The sequence below is a fragment of the Taudactylus pleione genome, unplaced genomic scaffold (assembly GCF_031769625.1).
Source record: "Taudactylus pleione unplaced genomic scaffold, aTauple2 ptg000276l, whole genome shotgun sequence".
Taxonomy (NCBI): domain Eukaryota; kingdom Metazoa; phylum Chordata; class Amphibia; order Anura; family Myobatrachidae; genus Taudactylus; species Taudactylus pleione.
Genome location: NW_028284678.1, coordinates 6,159,897 through 6,183,267, shown reverse-complemented (window position 1 = coordinate 6,183,267; position 23,371 = coordinate 6,159,897). Strand labels below are relative to the sequence as shown.

At 50.0% G+C, this 23,371-nt stretch overlaps 1 protein-coding gene across 1 annotated transcript in view; it reads right to left on the bottom strand.

Annotated features, from left to right (window-relative positions):
* JAM2 (junctional adhesion molecule 2) overlaps positions 1–23,371 on the bottom strand; it is a 120,656-nt gene that overhangs the window by 21,461 nt on the left and 75,824 nt on the right. Inside the window, exons 5-7 of the mRNA XM_088481629.1 lie at positions 13,122–13,321; positions 9,678–9,777; positions 7,571–7,678 (exon numbers count right to left, since the gene is read on the bottom strand). Of these exons, the coding sequence (XP_088337755.1) occupies positions 7,571–7,678; positions 9,678–9,777; positions 13,122–13,321 (408 nt within the window). The remainder of the gene's footprint in view (positions 1–7,570; positions 7,679–9,677; positions 9,778–13,121; positions 13,322–23,371) is intronic.

The following is a 23,371-nucleotide window of genomic DNA, read 5'->3' as shown; positions in this document are numbered from 1 at the left end:
GATCTGACCATGCGCAGTAGACTCTGGGCACACTCTAGTGCCCAGAGTCTACTCATTCTGCGGTGGCCGGCCAGCCGCGTCAGTCAGCCCGGGACAGGGATGCACACGGGCCCCCTCCTCTCTAAAGACGCCCCTGAATAACAAGAGATATGGTAAGAACTTACCTTTGTTATCTCTGTTTCTACGAAGTCCATAGGGTCCACAGGGTTGACCTTGGGGTATAGCTGGATCTGGATCCATGGGCACCACGCAGTTAAAGCTTTGCTGCTCCCAGGATGCACTTGGGTCCGTCCTCCTCTATACCCCGCCCCGGCCACAGGCACCTCAGTTGGTAAGCAGCTAAGGCCGGAGGAGGAGACTAAACAGAGAGAAGGAAGACTGGAACACACAAGAAACCATACTCACAGAAATGGGAGACGGAAAACCGGTGACCAGCCACACAGCCCATTTGAAGCCAGGTGCGTCAGGGCGGGCGCCCTGTGGACCCTATGGACTTCGTAGAAACAGAGATAACAAAGGTAAGTTCTTACCATATCTCTTGTTTTCTACTTCAGGGTCCATAGGGGGTCCACAGGGTTGACCTTGGGGATGTCCCAAAGCAGTTCAACTAAGGGCGGGGACGCTCCTGTGCTGAAAGGAGTACCCGGCGCCCGAAGGATGCATCCTGAGAGGCGAAGGTGTCAAACGCATAGAACCTCAAAAACGTTTGAATTGAAGACCAAGTGGCCGCCTTACACAGCTGAACAGCGGAGGCGCCACGTCTAGCAGCCCAAGAGGGACCCACAGAACGAGTGGAATGAGCCTTAACAGAGGCTGGCACAGGTAAACCCTCCTGTGCATAAGCCTCACAAATAACGGAACGAAGCCAACGGGCTAACGTTTGCTTGTTGGCAGGCCAACCCCTCTTGTGAAAACCGAAGAGGACAAACAAAGAATCCGACTTCCTAACCGAAGCAGTCCGATCCACATAGATTCTAAGTGCCCGGACTACATCTAAGGAAGCCTCACCAGCTGAAAGATCAGGCGACTGAAAAGCTGGCACAACAAGTTCCTGATTAATGTGGAACTTCGAGACCACTTTGGGCAAAAACTCAGGACGAGTGCGGAGCACCGCTCTGTCCTGATGAAAAATCAGAAAAGGAGGGCGACAGGAAAGCGCCCCCAACTCTGACACCCTCCTGGCAGAAGCAATTGCTAGGAGAAAAACGGTCTTGAACGTCAGCCACTTGAGGTCCACCGCCTCAAGAGGCTCAAAAAGATGACCCTGCAAGACCCTTAGCACCACCGCCAAGTCCCAAGGAGCCACAGGAGGCACGAAGGGAGGCTGTATCCTGAGAACACCCTGGAAAAAGGTGTGAACATCCGGTAGTGTAGCAATCCGTCGCTGAAACCACACGGACAATGCAGACATATGAACCTTCAGAGAGGCCAGGCGTAAGCCGAGGTCCAAACCTGATTGAAGGAACTCCAAGATTCTGGAAACCCGGAACACCTGAGGATCATAGTTTCTGGATTCACACCACTGAAAGTAAGTGCGCCACACCCTGTGGTAAATCCGTGCGGAGGCAGGCTTGCGTGCCCTAAGCATGGTACCAATGACTGAACTGGAGAAACCCCTAGACCTCAAGACGGCTGTCTCAAGAGCCACGCCGTCAAAGACAGCCGACCCAGATCCGGGTAAAGGCAGGGCCCTTGAGACAACAGGTCCCGACGCTGAGGAAGAAGATACGGAGCGTCGATGGAGAGACACCTCAGATCGGAGTACCAAGGACGTCTGGGCCACGCCGGAGCAACCAGCACGAGCGTGCCGCCGTCCTGCTTGAATTTCCACAGAACCCGAGGAAGTAAGGATATCGGAGGAAACAGATATGCCAGGTGAAACGTCCATTTCACCGACAGCGCGTCTACCAGACTGGCGCCTGCGTCTCTTGTCCTTGACCCGTAAACGGGCAACTTGTGATTGTGACGGGAGGCCATCAAGTCCAGCTCCGGCAGCCCCCACCTGTCCACGAGTAGCTGAAACACCTCTGGGTGAAGCGACCATTCCCCGGGATGCACGTCGTGACGGCTGAGGAAGTCCGCCTCCCAATTGAGGACTCCGGGAATGAAGACTGCCGAGATCGCTGGAATGTGACACTCCGCCCAAGCAAGGATGCGAGACACCTCCGACATTGCTGCCCGACTTCGAGTTCCTCCTTGGTGGTTGATATACGCCACCGTGGTGGCGTTGTCGGACTGCACCTGAACCGGCCGTCCGTAAAGAGCGGGACCGGACGACTGCAGGGCCCGATAAACCGCCCGCAGTTCCAGAATGTTGATGGGAAGAAGAGCTTCTTCCGCAGACCAACGACCCTGAAGTGACAACGAGCCGGTCACTGCCCCCCAACCCCGAAGACTGGCATCCGTCGTGAGCAGGACCCAGTCCGGGATCCAAAAGGGACGCCCCTCGATCAGATGAGCTGTCTGAAGCCACCAAGCCAAAGACTGCCGAACCTCCGGGGACAACACCAGCAACTGAGAGCGGATCCAGTGAGGTAACCCGTTCCATTCCGATAGAATCAGCCCCTGTAGAGGCCGGGAATGGAACTGGGCAAATTCCACCATGTCGAATGTTGACACCATGGAGCCCAAAACCCTCATAGCCGAATGGACCGACAGGCGGCAACTGCTCAGGCAACTGTGTATCCTCAGCTGCAGGGAGGAGACCTTCTCCGGGGTCAGGAAGATCCTTTGCTGCCGAGAATCCAGCAGGGCTCCCAAATGAACCATCCGCTGAGATGGAATCAGGGAGGACTTTTTCCAATTTATCAGCCACCCGTGCGCTTGCAGGCAAGCGACCGTCAAGTGGAGATGATGAAGCAGTACCTCCGGGGAACTCGCCAGCAACAGGAGGTCGTCCAGATACGGTAGTAGCCGTACATTCTGGTTCCGAAGATGTGCGGCCATGACCGCCATAAACTTCGTGAACACCCTCGGTGCCGTGGAGAGACCAAAGGGTAGCGCCCGGAACTGGTAATGGTGTTGAAGGATAGCGAACCTCAGATACCGCTGGTGCGAAGGTGCTATCGGAACATGGAGGTAGGCGTCCTGGATATCCAGGGACACCATGTAATCCCCCAGTTCCATCGCCAGAATGATGGAACGTAACGTTTCCATCCTGAACTTGGGAACTCTGAGGAATTTGTTCAGAGACTTCAAGTTGAGGATAGGGCGATGAGAACCATTGGGTTTCCGCACCAGAAACAGAGAAGAATAGAACCCCGTCCCTCGTTGTAATGGAGGAACGGGAACAATGACCCCTGCTGTCAGCAAGGACTCTATAGCTTCCTGAATCTGTAAAGACTTCGTCGTATCCTGAGAAGGACTCATGCAGAAAAACTGGTGGGGCGGTCTGTGCCGAAAAGACAGGGCGTACCCCTGGGAGACCACTTCTCGAACCCAGGCATCCGTGGTGGTATTGTGCCAGCACTGGGCAAATAGAAGAAGTCGGCCTCCCACTCTGGGGTCCCCCAGAGGGAGACCCATCCCATCAGGCAGAAGGTTTATCTTCCTGCTTGGAAGAAGGGCGCATGGCACTCCAGGGCTGCTTCTTGGGCTTAGAAGCGGCCTTGGTCGTCGACTGCCTCGGGAAGGACTGACCTTTTGCCTTGCCCTGAACCCGAAAGGACCGAAAAGCAGAGCTCCGTACCTTGGTAGGAGCAGAAGCCGAAGGGAGGAAGGCTGATTTAGACTTAGCCAGAGTGTCCACAATTTTGTCCAAGTCTGGACCAAAAAGCAACTCCCCATTAAAAGGTAAGGCCTCCAGTCCCTTTTTGGAGTCAGCGTCAGCTCTCCAAGACCTCAGCCACAAAGACCGACGCGCCGACACAGCTGCAGCCGACACCCGAGAGGTTAGCAGGCTTGCGTCTAACGATGCCTCCCCAATGTAGGAAGCCGCATCCCTCATTTGACCTATCAACGCTCTCTGGATCTCCGGAGCATCTTCCGGAAAGGTATCCTCCAAAGCATTGGCCCAGCTCTCGATGGCCTTAGCCACCCAAGAGATGGCCATGGACGGACGGGCCACCGCCCCCGAGAGAGAGTAAATAGACTTCAAACAAGTCTCCACCTTCCTGTCCGTGGGATCCTTCAGGGAGGAGATCGACGGCAAAGGCAGCGTAGCGCTTTTAATTAAGCGGGTAACGTGGGAATCCACCGCTGGAGGAGTTTCCCACTTCCTGCAATGAGCCTCCGGAAACGGATAGTTCGAAGCCAACCGCTTCTGCGGTTGGAACCTCTTGCTGGGCAACTGCCAGGCCCCTGCCATATGATCCGTCAATTGATCGGACAGGGGAAAAACCGTCGAAGCTACCGTGGCCTTTTTAATATTAGGGCATTTTGACCTGGGGGCGGGCACATCCTCCTCAATGTGAAGGATGGCCCGCACCGCCCTAACCAATGCCGGCACATTAATGGAAGACTTAGCCTCCATCTCCTGGGCCCCGGCATCCGAGTCAGAGTCTTCATGGATCTCCCCGTCATCCGAAGACACGTCCGTGTCCGTGAACTGAGCCGCCGGTGAAGCCGGAACGGAACGCTTGGACGCCCGTGGGGGCAAATCACTGTGCAACATATGCTGAAAAGCCGAGGACGAAGCCGCCAGACTCTGAACAGAGCTGGAGAGGACGTCCACCCAAGGCGGGGGTACTGCCTGAGGATACCCCTGAAATGGTACCATCGACTGCTGCGGCACGGTGGGGGTTTGCACGTATACCGGCAAACCCGCATAAGGACCCACAGTCTGAGACCCGGGAGGAGACTGCACCAGACGAGTCACACCCGGGGAACGGGGCATGGTAGGCTGGGGCAACGCCCTAGAAGGGGCCGCAGTCGGGACCGCAAGTCGGTCCGCGATTGACGCCAGCACTTGCGTAAACATTGCCCACAGAGGATCCTGCGCCACCGGGGGTTTAGAGGGTCCAGGTACCAACTGGCACCGCCCGCACAGACCGTCCTCAGACAATTCTGCCCCGTCAACCCCTGCCGAACAGCGTCGGCAGGAAAACAACACAGGAGCCTCGGAGCGCTCATTCCCCTCATCAGACATGACACAAACTTTTTTTTTTTTTCAAAAAAAGTGTCTCACCGAAACGAGGAAAGGCGTATAACACCCACGCACTCCCAAGTATGCAACCCAAACAGCCCACAAACTGGTACTGTGAAGCACACCGCAGTATGTGACGGACCTCACAAATACGTAGATTTATATAAGTGAGGTACACAGAAAGAACACCCCTCCCCCACGCACCTGCGGGCCGTAGGAGAAGGAAAGGGATAGGTAAAAAGCTGACAGTAAGTAGAAAATAAGCACAGACAGCAGCACTAGCAATAGTCACATACCATGCAGAGAAGTTATACTCACTGCACCTTCTGCTACAATCAACCTCCCAGATTCAGTGTCTGGGAGGGCTATAGCGCTGCGAACACTGTCCTTTGCAGGGGGAGAGGTACGCAGGGAGACTGGTCCACTGGAAGCCTGCCTGGGAGCTCTGCGATGCTGCCTGAGGAAGATGGCCGCCGGAGAGCTCTGAGGAGGAGTGGCCAGGAGATTACAGCCCAGCGACGCCAGCACACATGAGAAGGCGCGCTGGGCTGAGGGGAGGAGCGCTGAAGCAGGGAAGGCTGCCTCCCCTGCTAGTACTAAACCCCCGGGGAAGCCGGTTCCCCGCCGGTACTTACACCCCGGGGGCCAGCGGACACGCGGGGTATGCCTGAAGAGGGGGAGCCCGCCGCCGCTACTAGCGCCGCCGGTCCGTCCCCAGAGACCGGCGGCATGAAGACTGCATTATCCCCGCATGCAGCGCTGACAGCGCTGCACGCGGCTTACCTGGCCCCTTCAGTCCGGCAGCAGTCCTTGGGTGGTCCCAGAGCCACGCTAGCACTGACTCCGGGGTCCCGCTGCGATCCCCGGATCAGTACCGGCGTCGCAGCGCCAGCGGGGCTGTTGGAGCGGCAGCATAGACGTCCAGATGGACAGTCTGATGCTGCCGCTCTGAAGACAGTAAAAATAAAATAATAAGATCTTCTTTTTTTTTTTTTTTTTTTTAAATAAAGAATAAAGCTTAGGGGCTGCTTATGCAGCCCCACTGCGCAGGGTGACCCGACTCCGGCCGGGCACCAACTAAAACTGAGGTGCCTGTGGCCGGGGCGGGGTATAGAGGAGGACGGACCCAAGTGCATCCTGGGAGTACCATGCGTGGTGCCCATGGATCCAGATCCAGCTATACCCCAAGGTCAACCCTGTGGACCCCCTATGGACCCTGAAGTAGAAATAACCCTTTCACCTTATACAATAACCCCATAACCACTTAACGATTAAACAGTGGGAATTGGGGATTTTGAGAAAGCGAAACTTTCCGCATCTTGTACCCAGTAGGCAATGCCATCTATAAATGGAATTGTTTAATAGAAGACTATGGACTTCTTTTTGCATTGTTCCCTGAGAGGGATCCAAAAGGACCCCCCCCAGAGTCCTCCCACAATTATTAATGCTGGTATGCATGCGTCCATGGCGGGATGTATCACATACATAATGCGATGCTTGATCCATCCCGCCTTCAGTCTGCTGCAACAAAGGCTGAGGAGGGAATTAAGATATTTATTTAACTTCCAACTAAAATATATTAAATATATATATTAGGGATGGGCAGGCTCAGATTAGTTCGGTTTTGCACACCAGGTTCGGATTTTTTCCCTCCAAAAAATGGGACTCAGAAAGAGGCAAAACGTCATCTTTCATGGACAAACATCATCATTCCAGGACTTTTGTCAAGGAATGATGATGTTTGTCCACGAAAGATGACGTCCTGCTATGCTATGCGAGCGGCCAGGAGGCCGTCTTTAAAAAAAAAAAGGGACGCCCTGATTCAGAGCGAGCGCTCTCAAAGAGCGTCCGGCTCTGAATCAGGCCCTCTGTTACTTGTGTTGATCTATGATCAGAGCATCAGTTCTATAATTTTTTTCTTTATAAGAGTTATAACATTTTGTAATCAATCAAAATACTTGAATGGTAACAGAAACACAGAGTATTTCTGCTCATGTTACTGTGGTGTGTCTATATGTATGCAAATTTGAAGTGGGAGGGACTAAACCATTATGTAACCAAAATAAGAATGCTAAACTTTAATAACAGCATAGATTAGTGGTGTGAGGATACTGTTACCCTGAACAATGTGGTACCTCATGTAGATGGAATTCAGCATGTTACTTATCTTATAGATCTGAGCATCTAAGCATTACTAATAAGCACAGTGATGCTGTGAGGCGACTATCAAACTGGTGCCTGACAAAGAAGCTGTGTAACCCGAAGTTGACAGGTTTGCGAAGAGTCGACAACTGCGAAACCAGTTTACAAAAATACCATTAGAAATTATGTTTAATGGTAATTAGTGACCTGGTACCTCTCATTTCAGAGAGAGAACTTAAAGAGCCATTGAGCTGACACAACAGAGGGACAACAGGAAAGGAGGACAAATGTATTACAGTCTGCAAGGGGGACAGCTGATATTTAGTATGAATGAAGAACACTTACTTGAGAAGTAGCCTTTTCTCTGCGCGTAACAAATCCCACAGCCACATAACGTGATGACAAGAGCGACAATCACTACCGCTGATATGATTGCAGCCAGGTTCAAGTCATCTACACAACAGGAGAAGAGCACTTCAGCCATGTATCTGTGATTAATGGACTTTAGTGCCTCTATTAGCTGCTTGTACGCTATCACTTTACGTATTTCAGTTAATAATAAGTGCCACTAATACTTCCCTTTAAACACAAATATTTGTGCCTCCAGCTCCTAAAACCTTAACAACTAACAGTGTGATAATAATCCTTCTCGAAATCTGAAGTTACCCATGGGTCAGAGAGAACATAGGCCCTGATTCAGACCCACTCGCAAGCGGCTGTCCGCTCGCAAGTGGGTCGATGGTCTGCACTGAGCATGCGCACGACGGAGGGAGCTCCGTCGTGCGCATGCGCCAGACGCGACGAGCGAAGGAAAGTCCTTCGCTCGTTGTGTCTGATCAAAGGGGGCGTGCTGTCGATGTTGATTGACAGCACGCCCCCTTTGGTGGGCGTGCCGGGGGCGTGCCTCCCTGACGGGGGCGTTCCCACAGGAACGCCTCCCGTCAGAAGCCGGCCCCACTGACATCACTAGTGATGTCAGTGGGAGTGATTTTGGCTCTGATAGAGCCAAAATCACTCCGGGGCTTGCGGTTGAAAACCTCAACCGCAGGCTCCGGCTCGCAGTTTCGATGGTCGCGATGGTCACGACCATTGCGGCCATCAAACTGCACGCTCGTATAGGCTGTGGGTGGTGACCCACAGCTATACGAGCGTCCAGGAGGACGCTCCATTTTTATGGAGGGCGGCCCTCATTCAGAGCGTGCGCTCTGCTCAGAGTGTCCGGCTCTGAATGAGGGCCTTAGATTATTAGTATGTTTTTGAGTTCTTGGTCACATTTCCATTCCACTGAGTGAAACTGGTAAGTTACTGCTTCATTGTTTCTCAGCCACATCTCCACTAGCGACCAAGTGGGTGTAACTATGGGAGCTCACACCTAGGCACGTTATGAGGGCGCATTGTGGGTGTGTTGGCATTACTGCGTGCCATGCAGAGGTGAGTGTACAAAGAGATCCAACTGATATCAGGCATCTGGGCTAGGCTGGAACTGGTGCGCTGATAGTGATGGTGGCTACTTCCGCAAGAAGATGTATTACTGATCTGGGGGATATATATCAAACCTTCTACAGAGGTGTTACCTCTAGCATCGAAACAGTTTCTGGCTATTATTTATCAAGTACAGTCTATAAAATGATAGCTAGAAGCTGATTGGTTGGCTATGGGCAACATCACGACTTGTCCTCTTTAGAAAGTTTGATACATCTCCTCCATTGATCAGAATCGACCTGTGACCGCTCACTGGCAGGAATGTGGGTTGTGGGCTAGGCTGGAATGGGATGCAGTCAGAATACCAGCGAGCACTATCCCGCCCACTGATATCCCGACACTGACAGCCCGACAGGAGACTAAAGATAGGCGTCAAAATCCCAACGCCTATCATTAGCCCCACTACAAAATACCGGCACCCGGGAATACCGAACGAAGGTAAACTGGGTGTCTTAGCGTCTAGCCGTGGGGAAGGGGGGCAGAGGAGAGGGTTAGGTTACTTACCAGCTCCAGTCGGGAATTAGGTCCGTCGAGGGGTTATGCTGTCGATATTTGATCCGGCGGCTGATTAAATACGGATTCCGGCTGGAACATGTATGTGTACAGTAGTTTTACCAACTTGAGAAATCCCTCATTGCACAGTAACTATAGTTAACTGGAGAGTTAATGGAGTGGATTTTATGTTGCTTCCTGCAGACAGATGGTTTTTCATCTTTCCCCATCTTATCGAAAAAGGTACAGGGGGAGATGTACTAAGTCTTGGAGAGAGATAAAGTGGATGGAGATAAAGTACCAGCCAAACAGCTCCTGACTGCCACTTACAGGTTGTTTTTGAAAAATGACAGTTAGGAGCTGATTGGTTGGCACTTTTATCTCTCTCCAGGATTTGTACATCTACCCCTCAGTCTAATACAACGTATCCTTTCTATAGACATGCTAATATTGTATGTCACAGGCTAAGGCTACTCACCGACTTGCATTCTCTTTGCTAAACACCTCTGCGTAGCAACACTGTTAATGGCCTCACAGTAATATTCTCCTGTGTCCCGTTTTGTGACTGTGTTGAAATGCTGTTTGAAGAGACAGGGATTGTTAGTCACAAAAATCAATACTCTCTGGTGCTAATTAAAATTGGGGGATGGCAATCTAGGACTCTGGTGTACAGTATAGCTGATTCCTCCTGTCTACAGACTCTGACACAGGGTAAACAAAAGTGAGAATTTGCCACCAGAAAACTACTTACAGATGAGCCCTTTCATAAGGTGGGTACACACTATACAGATACATATACAGATTCATACACTGAATGGCCATCATCTGTGTCTGGCTGCAGGTCTTGGCGGCCAGGGACCGTGTCCTGCCTCCCTCCCCGCGGCTTCCGCTGTGTGTGTGTGTACGGGCGGTCTGCAGACATATCTGTCCATCGGCTGTGCAGCACAGCCAATGCGATATGTCGGTGAACGACGATGTTCACCGACATATCGCGGGTACACTGGTACTGGTGGGCAGGCAGCAGATATATTGGGCTGCCAACATATCTGTCAGTGTGTACCCAGCATAACTGTTACGTCTTTTTCGCCTAAAAATGTGCATCTTATACGCATAATAAAAACACAAAGAAGCGACTAAACTGCATTGTTAGATTGCATTGAGCAATGGGGTGTGCAACACTTGTGCGCGAATGAGCAAAAAAATCTGTGTAAACATGGCTCCGATGCGAGCGATCACGGTTTTTCTCACGCCAAGTTTCATTGTGCTTCTTCTGTGACTTTGTACGTGTGTACAACAAATGACTGTGCGGTTCACGTCGCAGGCTAGCGTCTCTAGTACACTATGGGGCCCATTTATCAACGAGTTTTATCATAGGCAGCGAGTTTTTAAACTTGGTGCTCCAGCCAATCAGCTCCCAACTGTCATTTTTCAAGCAGATGACAGTTAGGAGCAGATTGGCTGGAGCATCATCATCACATGCAACGAGTTTCATCACTTGTTGCGTGTGATAAAACTCATTGATAAATGGGCCCCTATGAGTAGCTTTTTGCTGCATCTGCTATAATAGGACGCAAAATAGAAAGATAAATACTGTGGGCGGGATGCACGACGCAAGCATTCGGAATGGATGTGATGCATCCCGCCGCTCTTCGCATGCATGCAGGGGTTGATTACGCCGTTATGCATGAAGAACACCGCAAAAGGACCGCTCTCTCGGTAAGAGCTGTCCTTTGCGAATGAGGGACCTCCGGGTTTATGACCCAGAAGTCCCCCTGGCGTCCTTCTGCGCATGCCGCGGGGGGTGTTGGGAGGGATACGAGTGGATCCCTCTCACAGCACTCTCCCGATAGAAGCTCATAGGCTTCTATGAGTAATGCTATCAGGAAGATGGCGTTACCCACAGCAACCAAGCCCAGGAGTGCATCGCATTCCGAGGCTTGATGCATATGAAAAATGCGGTCAAACCCTTTTGGGGTTTGACCTAATTTCTCCCTTTGCTGCATCCTACCCTGTATGCTGCTCCTCTAGGAGCGTCTGTCGCCCCCAGGTGTCTCATGCTGAATGGTGTATGGACGACCAGTAAGCGAGGACACATCTGTATGTCCTAACGGATCCTCTCATACCAGAATTCTTTATGTCCCTCTTTCCCTGTAAACTGTCCCTCTCTGAATTTGTATAGATCAGCATGTTGACTTGTGACTTTGGAACAGTAGGAATGTTGTTTAGTGTAGTCCCCATGTGTGCGCTCAGCAAAATATAAGAGACACCCGGCCCAGTACACCAGCACTTCATATGATGGGCAAAGCACCTGAGAACAATTCCAAGTTATTTATATGTCTGAGTAAAATGGGAACGTAATTGTTTCACCTCCACATTACTGCATCAATAGAGCTATCCTTCCACTACTAGAATATCTGCTCACCTTCAGTCATTCTTATTATTTTCATAGGATGCTGCATTAGGCGCAAACAAAAATAAAACTTATCAAATGTGAAACATCTGACACATGAGTAGTTTCTGACGCTAGCCGCAAAGGGACTCGGCACGTGCAGAGCCGGTAACAGCCTGTGCAAAAGCGGGAATTCTGTCTCAGAACTGCCCAGTATCAGAATATGAACACACAGGGCATCTACAAAGTGCAGAATAAAATCAGCACTGGTCTTAACTAGGCACCTGATTGACACAAGCACACCTAGAAGGGCCTAATATATATGGAGCTAGAATGCTGGCAGTTCTGGATCCACTGAAGGTTGCACAGGTCAACGAGAGGAGTTCGGAGGAGTAAGGAGATTCTCGGCTAAGTTCAGAACTGGAGCACCAGGGTGCTTACTGTTGCAGAGCATTGCAAAGACAAGATTTAATTATCCAGAAGGCGCCTTTTAAAGGGCATTCCTAGCTTTGCTCGGGGGCACATAAAATTTTGAGCTAGCTCCGAGCTGGTGATCTACCAGTCTTATGCTTTGCTTTTTTAATGGGTTCTTATTTTGTGCCTTTATGTTACTCTTTGGTAGCATTTGTAGTGCACTCTAAGCTATGGCAATTGCCGAGGGCAGAGAGTAGGCATGCTCCTGAGCCAACCATCTAGGCACACAAATGCAAAATCAAGGCAACTATTTTGATGTACTGGGCTTTGAGGCCCAGTGATGCCACGTTCCACCACAGATTACCAGTCAAATTGCAAATTAGCTACATTTTAGGTTTAATAATGTTAAAAATCCCCAGTTCTTTTTTAGACTTTACTTTTAAATGTCTTTTTCCATCAAAAATTGGTCCATGGGTGCTGCCATGTAACAGACCTCAGATGAGGCATCTAGATGCGTATGATGGGAAAAGTTCACAATTGTAGTTAAGTGAACTGTTCGTGATATGCCCCCTTTTAGTAAGCCTTCAAATTAGTCCTTACCAGTTGCTGTGCATGTTATGTCTCACCCAACTTACCAAGTTTAGCTCAGAGAGACAGAAATAAACTGGTAGATTATGTGATACTTTAAATTGAGCCTGAAAAAAGCCACACTAATGGGGCCACATGCCACAGGAGTCATGTACAGTGCACCCTTCACCTACTCAGAAAGGAGGAAGCCATTTTGTGGGCTGAGTGAATATTCCTGATAGTGCAAACTATTCGTTCACTAGAGTCTAGTGTCTTCGTTGATACACTTCATGAGCTTCACAATGGGGTCAGCCTTTCTTGGTTAATCCAGTATTTATCAGCATGCAGCCTATCAATTCACTAGGAAATAATTACTTCACTAGAGCAATTCATGAGGCACAGTCTCAGGCACACAGGCAGCCATTTTGTATTCCAATATGAAGGAGGAGTCGGCCTATATATTCACTAGAAATTAATGATGTAATTGATGTCACTACTTACTAGTGAACTAATAAGCTTAATATTGACATATAAGGCAGCAGAAGTACCCACCAGAATGCCTGTGTTTGTATTCACTTTATATGTTGCATTGATAGCTTTGGCATTTTGGCTTTGGTCATCCAATAGAACGTCATTCTTATACCACCGGTACACTGAAGTTGGATTTCCTTGCTTCTCCCAACATTTTAGTTCGACTGCGCTTCCACTCATTGCAGTGCTGGGAATGTCGCACACTGGGGTGCTTGGAGCCACTGTTTCAAAAGAAGAACATTGACATTACTATATACAAATTTTCACGTATTCTACTGATAAAATTTTTTAAAAATTCCCCTTGCAAACTGAATAATCAGGAACTACTGTATACATTTATTACTAATTATTAGTGCTAAACGTAATTATATTAGCGCAGTACGTTAGTGCAAATTGCAAAACAAATACATGAGTTAATTATTTAAAACACATGCTTATAATAATGTGCACTATCACATTTATCACCATCTATATTTGAGATATTCCTACACCTCAATTCTGTATTAATTAGCACTTTATATTTTTGTGTATAATGTGCTTTCATAGTGGAGGCAGACAGCAATGAATAGAGAATGTGCCTCACACCGGTGTGAGGAGGATTAATGCTGCAGATAGTACAGAGAGAGGGAGAGGTGCTAGAGCGGCTACTATAGCAGTTAGACATGTTACTCCCACTATTGTTTCCTATTCGGACTGTTTTGAGGCTATGGGGGAGATTTATTCAAGCTTGGTGAGGGATAAAGTTGAGAGAGAAAAGTACCAACCAATCAGCTTTTAACTCTCACTTTGCAGGCTGTGTTTGAAAAATAAGTCAGGAGCTGATTGGTTATTACTTTATCTCTCCTCACGTTATCTCTCTCCAAGATAAATCTCCCCTTACGTATGGTTAAAATTCTCACAGCTGGCCTTAGTCACAGCTGGCCTTAGTAAAATTCTCACAGCTGGCCTTAGGTGAAACAACCGCAAATTCTGCAGCAATCAGCCTTCTTACAATGTTACTGATATAGGAGGTGATTCAGCAAGGAGTGCAATTGCAAATTACGTCCTTGCTATTATGCAAATGCTGCAGGAGGTGTCAATCAGGCTGAGGCATTGACTACGCAGGACCCATTCTGCACACTCCCAGAATGGGTCCTGCGTACGCGCAAATTCCCAATAATTGGGAATCTGCGATCAGCAGTGCACGCTGAATCAGGCCTATAATGGGATACTGAGACCATACTTGCCGACTATCTGGCCGCTCCTTCCGGGAGGGAGCAGCCAGATCAGCAGAACAGGGGCGTGGCCGGGCGGGCTGAGGGCAGTTTGCAGGTGTAGCATGGGGCGGGGCCACACGATCGCGTCATTTTGGCCCCGATCCCGCTAGACAATGACGGAAAAACAGGAATTGTGAAGCAGGGGGCGGGGCCAAAATTATGCGAATCGCGTCAGTGCCCCCCCCCCGCTGCGGGGGTTTAACAGGTACTGGCGGGGGGGAGACGGGAGATCGGTGGCAGGCGGGAGGCTTGCCTGCCTTTCCAGGGGGGCGGGAGCTGTACCCGTTTATCGGCAACCCTGACTGAGACTGACCTGCAGATGTATAAATGAGGTGTATTCTGGCTTTATACTTGTGCGCCTTTATAATAAAAACTGCGCAGCAAACTGAATGAGGCGCATTTATATAAAAATGCATAGGGCTGAATAAGCTAGAGCAAAATTAAACCATGAGGTTGTTAGAGCGAGGCTCCTTTAAGATATTAGAGATTTCACTATTATATATTCATTGGTTAAATAAGTAGCAATCTGTCAGCCTAAAATCGTTAGGGGAGTGTTTGGGGGATTATATTATTGATCACAGGCAGTTATTTCATCCTTTTACCTGCTGCAAATCCTCCCCCCCCCCCTTTTTAGATGTCACTGTTTTTTAGTTGAGGTGGAGGTAAAAATGGCTGGTTAGTCATGTTGTCATTATTCCTTAGTTGGGTGCGCTCTCCTCAGCCAATGATAGAGGATTATTATCCCAACCAGGCATTTGACACAGGTGTGTCTAATACTGGAGAGTTGGACACTAATGTTTGAGTTTGGAATATATAACAGTCTTGTTTTATGTTGTCTGTTCTTTAAGACGGAGTGCATTTCATATGCATGAAGTAAAAATTAAACACCCGAGCCAGTTGGTCAGACTACGGGCTATAGGGGGTTAAGTTTTGTTACTAGGCAGTTAGGGAGTATGAGGTGAGTTAGGTCAGCCTATAGGAAGGATGCTGGGGGGTGGGGTTTTAGGGGCATTTCAGGGAGACTGGGCTAGCAGACATTTTAGGTCATCTTCCTTGGGTTTGTTCAGCTGCCAGGAAGGTTCTGCTGTGCAGTAAAGCAATATAAGTATTGTCATTACTCTTATTGTACTCACACATGTTCATCTTCACTTTCATCTCCTCCAGTTCCTCTTCTCTGTTCCCATCTGTATCTGTCTCTTCTGTGCTGTTTTATTTCCCTCTTTATTCTTTCTGCTCTCTCTCTCCTTTAGTCTTGTCTCCTCTCTCCCTGTTGTCTGCTGACATGCCTCGCCCCCGCCGCTCTGCTCTAGTCCCCGATCGCCCCCGTCGCTCCGCTGCGGTCCCCGCTCGCTATGCGGAGGCTGGGGATACTGTGACTCAGGCGCAGGCCCCGGCCACAGCTTCCGGCCGGGCCTCGCGCCCTGCGCGTCGCGCGGGTGCACCCGGCGGTGACGCCGGTCAGCTGGGGAGAAGTTCGGCCGCATCGTTTAGTGCTGCATCCCGCGAGGGAGCTCGCGGGCGCCATAGTGGGGGTGTGGGCATGGCGGGCGGCGCCGCGGCTGCGGGTTCCTGCCGCCGGGCACGCCAGTCTCCCTCCTCTCCATGCTCCACAATTGTATTTGCAGGGGGCTCGGGTTCAGAGTCCTGGGTGAGCTCTATTGACTCTGTACCAGGGCCTGAGCTGCTGCGGGAGGGTAGGAATAATCAGCGCCGACGTTGCCCAGCGCCACCTGCTGGTGCCGGTGGTGCACAAGGGCAGCAGGCCTCTGTGACCCCTTTAGTGCAGCCGCCTGTCAGGCCTGACGGCTCCACTTTGCATGGAGCCATGACATATGCGCAGGTGTTGGCCGGGGTACTCCCTGCGGCCACCCCTGGCCCATTGGCTTCCGCTGTTGTCCCCCAGGTTGCAGCTTCGTTTCCTGCGCCCCCGGCCCAGCAGGTTGTCGCTGCGGCTGATGGTTTGTCATCCCCGCTAGCGTCGCTAATGTCTGTGGTGGCTGCTGCTGTGGCCCCATTGCTGCCGGCATCGCAGGGTGCTGTGGCGTCGGGGGTTCCGGTGCAGCCTATGGATTTGCAGCGGCTCGGCGCGCAATTAGTTCCGCTGGCCATTCAGTTTCTTCAACTCTTGGCTCCGGTTCTTGGGGGTGTGGATGTCCCCCCCCCCTCCTTGGACCCAGCAGCGAGCGTGCACAGAGCGGTGTCAAATAATGTTGCGGATGCTCCTGTTTCCATTGTGGCGGCCGTTTCTGAGGCAGGGGGCTCTGGGGCTGTTGGTGTGATACCCCCTCCTGCTTCTTTATCTGTTTCTTCCCCAGATGCTGCTGCTGTGAGTTCGGAGACTGGCGTTCCCGCCAGGGACGGAGTTGGAGCTGTCATGTCTGTTTCGGGAGATCAGGCGAGCGGCTCTGGTAATTCAGGTACTACTTCTGATAAGGATTGGCAGGCTGATTCGGGCTCTTTGGGCAGTTCTTCAGGGGCGGGGGATAGTTCACAGATGTCCGGAGCTGAGGCTTCTAGGCGTAAGCCTGTGGATAGGTCGCGCAAGCGGCGTAGACGCTCTAAGAGGAGTAAGCCCGGGGAGTCTTCCACATCATCCACGGAGTCATCCTCATCGGAATCGTCCGGTGATATGACAGGGGTTGCTAAGCGTCGCCGGCGCAGGCGTAGGTCTACTAGCCTTAGTTCTTCGGGATTGGAGGATCCCGAGGAAGCTGTGCATTGCGCAAATATGGCCGTGCTCAGAGGCATCCGCCCTAGAATCCGGGAGCGGATTCGGGTAGGCCGTTATGTGGACATTTTTGCGCTTACTTCCAAAGCCCGTAAGGCGCTGGCGGTAGCAAAGAAAGAGAAGGCACTCGACTCGTATAGATCCTATACGAACTGGCTGAGCGTTTTTTGCGTTTTCATGGGGTGCTACTTACGTACGCGCCCCGATGAACATATGAATTTAGTTCGCTATCTTCATTTGATTCATAGTCTGTATCGTTCAGCTAAGGGTTACGTATGGCGCATTTATGATGAGGAGTTTAGGCGTAAGCAGCATGGCCGGGCCGGGCGACTAACCCACATAAGCCAGGGACTGAGATTACAGGAGGCAAGCGTGGGCACGTTGTGGGAAAAGGGGTTGCGCCCTCAGGGGTTGCTGCAGGTCCTAAAGGGAAGTGCTTTGCTTTCAACAGCGGAAGGTGCCCCTATGGCGCGAAATGTCGTTTTCGTCACCAATGTCTCCGATGCGGGGGTGCGCACGCAGGGAGGGAGTGTGCTCGGGTGCCCGGGGTCGGTAGTGGTGTCCCCTCATCAGGGGGACAGCCTGGGGGTTCGGGTGCGAAGTAGGGCCCCCACGCCGGTTAATGTTGCTGCCATGTCGCGCTGGCTCGACATTTACCCATGGCGCGAGGATGCTGAGTTTTTGCGGACGGGCTTCCTTCAGGGTTTTCGGTTGCCTGTGCGGGGTAATGTTCGCACGGGTTCGCCGCGGAACTTACGTTCGGCAGGCGAATTTCCAGCCGTGGTTAAGGAGAAAGTCATGAAGGAGGTCATATTGGGTCGCATGGTGGGACCTTTTTTGGGGCCCCCTCTACCGGACTTAATCTTGTCTCCGGTGGGGGTCGTGCCAAAGAAGACCCCTGGAAAATTTCGGCTTATACAGCATCTGTCTTGGCCAGTGGGATCCTCAGTTAATGATGCAATTCCTGAGGATCTTTGTCGGGTGAATTATCAGTCGTTTGACGATGCATTGGAGTTGGTCCGGTCCTTTGGGACTGGGGCCCTCATGGCCAAGATAGATGTTGAATCCGCCTTCCGGCTACTGCCCCTGCATCCAGATTATTTCCGGTTCATGGGTTTTCGGCTGGAGGACGGATTTTATCTCGATAGATGCCTCCCTATGGGTTGTTCCATTTCATGCGCGTATTTTGAGAGGTTCAGTACGTTCTTACACTGGTGTCTGGTGTATCGGTCAGGTATGCAGGGAGTGGCACACTATTTGGATGATTTCCTTTTAGTGGGTCCTCCTGATTCTTTATGTTGTGCTGATATGTTGGTGGGGGCTCTTTCGTTGTTCGCGGAGTTCGGCGTACCCGTCGCCCGTGATAAGACAGAAGGGCCCTCACCGGTGATTGCCTATTTAGGTATCGAGATCGATACTCTCGTGGGAGTGTGCCTTCTTCCACAAGAAAAGGTGGACCGGCTGCACGAAGAACTAGCAAGGGCTTTGGCTGCAGGTAAAGTTACCTTGCGACAGGCTCAATCATTGCTTGGCCTTCTCAATTTTGCGTGTCGGGTGATTCCCATGGGGCGGGTGTTTAGCCGTAAATTAGAAAGAGCGACGGCGCAGGTTTTGAAACCACATCACTTCATTCGCTTGTCGGCGGAATTGATGAGGGACCTCAGGGTTTGGGTGGAGTTCATAGCTGCATTCAATGGAACATGCATCTGGATTTCGCCCGTGGAACCTAGTTGTGTCCTCCAATTGTTTACAGATGCAGCTGGCTCATCTGGTTTTGGGGCTTATTTTGATGGTCGTTGGTGCGCTGCCCCTTGGCCTGATGAGTGGGTGGCCAGAGGTTTAACGAGGGACCTTCTCCTTCTTGAGCTTTTCCCCATTATGGTCTCCCTTGAACTCTGGGGTCCTTTATTGTGTAATCGCAGCGTGCTTTTCTGGTGCGACAACCTGGGTGTGGTTCACACGGTCAATCGACAACGAGCGGCATCTCTGCCAGCTATCCGTCTGCTGGCTCAATTGGTCTTACGTTGTTTGCAGTTTAACATCGTGTTCCGGGCACAGCACGTCCCGGGAGTGAACAAAGATATAGCTGATGCTTTGTCTCGTTTTGATTGGCCGCGTTTTCGTTCCCTGGCCCCTGTGGCTCATCAGGTCGGTGAGTTGTGCCCAACTTATGTCTGGCAGGTTATCGAGCCGGCATGGAGGGGTTAGCCCATCGATCGTTGGCCCCTGGGACGCTACGAAGTTATCGTGCGGCGTGGACGGAATGGCACGCGTTTGCGTCCCGCCCGGAAAATCAAGGTAAGACAGGTCGAGAGATTATGCTCGAATTTGTTTGGAACCTGTTTGATTCAGGCAGGTCCAGGGCAGTGGCTGTCAAAACCTTGGCTGGGTTGTCCCATTTCTTCCGAGTTAAAGGGTTAGAGGACCTTTCAAAGAACTTCTTGGTGCAGAAGGCTTTGAAGGGTTGGGCGCGCATGGCCCCTGTTCCTCCTGACTCTCGGCGTCCTATTGATTCACCACTTTTGGCGCGGTTGCTGCAGGCCCTGCTATCTGTTTGTTCGTCTGATCTCGAGGTGCGGTTGTTCAGCGTGGCGTTCATCGTGGCGTACCATGGGGCTTTTAGGGTTTCAGAGTTGGGGGCGCCTTCAAAACGGGGGCTTCCTTCGCTGCTCTCATCTCATGTGTTTATAGACGATTCTGCTTTGCTGTGCAGGATTCGTCGGTCTAAAACCGATCAGTTGGGAAGGGGTCATTGGGTTTCCATGCCGGCTTGCACGGATGCTGCGGTGTGTCCGGTGCTTTGGGCCAAGAGATATGGGGACCTGCGTCGTTCTGTGAAAGAAGGGGCTTGGTTAATGCATGCCGATGGATCCCCAATGACCTGTTTTCAATTTGGTTGGGTTCTTAAACGGTGCTTGGAGGCGGTTGGCCTCCCAGCAAGTGAGTTTGGGACCCATTCCTTTCGTATCAGGGCAGCTACATCGGCCACGGCATCGGGTTCCTCGGTAGACGAGATAAAAGCTCTAGGGCGCTGGAAGTCCAACACCTACAGGCGGTATATCCGCCCTCGGTAAGTGTGCAACATCCCAACTTGAATGATTAGCTACTCGTCACAGGGCCGTTTATGGTCTAGTGGGGGTCTTGAGGAATTTTTGTTTGACCACTGGTTTTAACCAAGGCTGTTGCCGGCTGGTAGAGGTTTTTGGGTTTTTGCCTCAGGTCAAGTTGGGATCCTTCCCCCTGCCCCCCCCCCCCCCATTTTGTTATTTTTTGTTGTGTAGGCCTAGGCCTTTCTCTTTCTTTTCTTTATTACTCCCTATCTCACAGTCTATTTACCTTCCTCTTACAGGAGTTCAAGTGGATTCGTTACCCATCTGGATAGTTGGGCATTCGTTTGTGTTTTGGGCTGGTCGGTCTCGTTTTGTTCATGGTCAGTTCCCGGTTTTAGATAACGTTAGATGGTTGGGAGTTAGGGGCATGCGTTGGGATGCTCTGTTGGATTTGTTGTTTCGGTCTGTGGCGTCGTTTGGTTTCCCATTGGTCCTCGTCATTCATTTAGGGGGAAATGACTTGACTTCCCGGACGGGACTGGATCTGAGATGTGCCGTGACGGCTGATTTGGGGATCATTACAGCCATGTGGCCTTTTTGTGTGCTCTTGTGGTCAGATATCATTCCACGTCGTACGTGGCGTGGTTGTGTGTCTCCAGGGGCCCTTGATGCGGCTAGGAGGCGTGTGAATGCAGTGGTAGGCCGTTATGTATGTGGTCTTGGTGGAGGTGTGATCTCACACCCTAGAATTAGGTTTCGAGATTGTCATCTATTTCGTCCAGATGGGGTGCATTTGAATGGGGAGGGTTGTTTTTTGTTTGTGGAAGATTTAGCTAGGGGTATTTTGGAGGTTATAGGTTAGGTCATGGTGGCGGCACGGGACTCGGCTGAGTTCCGTGTTTGGCGGGAAAGAACGGTTGCAGTCACCATCTGTCTATGGAGCTTCAGGTGCTCTCCCTCCCCAATACATGGCTTAGGCTTATTCTTCCCTACTGGGGTCAGCGGTACCATCGCTCCAGGTGAGCTCATGTTGTGTCATTGGGGCGGGAGGTGGATACCTTGGGCGCGATAATGGGCTGGCTGGCCGCCTCCCATTTTGGTACGGGGCAAGTATGGAGTGGCAGTTGGTGGATCTTGCATTGTGGGGCCGTTCTTTCGGTGCCACCATTCTTTATCTGTCCTTTCCTCCTCTTAGTTATTTAGCATTGTTAGCATTTTTAGTATCTGCTAGTTTTAAATAGCCATTTAGAGTTTTAAATAGGAAAATAAATAAAAGCTGACCATCTTTCCCCTTAAGCAAGTCTCAGTGTCGTTATTTCAATTGTTATGGCTACTGGTTTGCACTACACTGGGAGTGGGATGACATACATCTGGTGATGGGGAGTTTATGTTGCCTGCCAGCATTCCATATCTAATTAATAAAAAGGAAATTATTATGTCACATAAAATTTTACCAATTTTTCAGCCAACTCCTGTTATCATGCATCTTCATTTTATAGCTAGTAAGTTGTATATTACGAATAAGAACGATATGCTACACCTCTTGAAGTGGCTCAGTCTTGCCTGGCGTCTCGCGTATCCAAGAGAACTCAACGGAATACAAAGCAGAATGAATGCTGAAATAACTGCATGTGAATATACTTTGTGTTTTATTTTAACCAGTAGCTGCGTGTAGCCATGTGCTACTTGAAATCACAGGAAGTGCTTTAGAAACAATGGGAACATTAAAGGTCATGTTCTGAGTTATGCGCATTCTATGAGAATGTGCAGAAGGCTTAAAGGTAATGTCCAGTCATACATCAAAACTACACTGTGCGCAAGCTTTTAGAATTGACACAATATCGCATCAAGTGCACTAACTATTTTAGGATGCAGTTACAGAGGTCGTGAAAGATAAATGAAGCGTCCTCTTTCTTATTATCTGTAGAATGCCAATGTAGAATGCTACGCAACCTTGTGCACAATCTATGTTTACATTTTCACCTAAGGTAGCACTTTTATTTTTCAAGAATAGTTTCCTTTCAATCATAGGACCATGTCACGAGTATAACAAGTATTTATTTTAAGCTATGCCGGCCACATCTCCGGCTCTTGTCATCGCAACAGACAGGTCTCGATGATGTTTGAGATCCCAATAGAGCACTGAAGCAATGTCAAAATCAGGAGGCAGGGTTGTCATAGAGCTCAGCTTGTGTTTTATTCCATCATCAGGCCCTACAGTGTGGGGATCCCCATTCACCATAGCAACAACCGTGACAGCGCAGAATCTCAGGTAAAGATGAACAAAGGGAGTAGTAGGTGGGTGACTTTGCACAGTGCACCCATCACCTACATACATTAGACAGTTGGATGAACCAATATAAGAAGAATGCAGCCTAACCATTGGATCCACTGACATCAGCCATTTTATGAGCTGACCACGAGGATCCAGACATCACTGGGATACAGCCATCATGTAGCTGACTAAATATTCATAAAAATGCCGCTAGTCAAATCACTGGGGACCAATGACATCGCTGAGGTGAATTGTGAATTAATAGGGCATTCTCAAGAATACTGGATCAGCCAACAAAATGGCTGCCTCCGCAGTGTGCAGACACAGGATGCACTTTAAATCTGCATACACTTGCGTTACTCAGAAACACTGGACTGTGTTTTCCAGTCCAGAGATTATTTTTCTTTCCAAGTAAGGAAGACAGGTCATTTCGTGACTAACTGCCAGCATTTCCATTATTTAACAAAGTGCTCTTTTACGTGATTTCTATTTTTTTTTTTTTTGGATGGATCTTTCACAATTAATAACTAAGAATCTGCTTCTTGTAAAACTGAATAGTGCAGTGTCAGACAATTAGCAGGAAGCTCACTAGTTGTAAATTTCCCTTGCTTACATTTACAGTAAAACGTTTATTTATATGTTTACACCATTTGTCAATGCGTGCATTATTCAACATTGGAAGTGATTTGTAGGGATCTGCAAACTACCATTGCACATCTCATATCCTGTACAGGCTGTTTGTCTGTAATTGTTTATACAAATCTAACTCCACTGTACCGGAGATAAGGGACGGGGAGGGACAAAATATAATTTAATTTAGGCGCCCCTATATATATATATATATATATATATATATATATATATATATATATATATATATTAGAGATGTGCGGGTTCAGATTTACTCGGTTCTTATTACCATTGTACTGCGAGTTCGGATTAGTTCGGATTTATTTTATTGG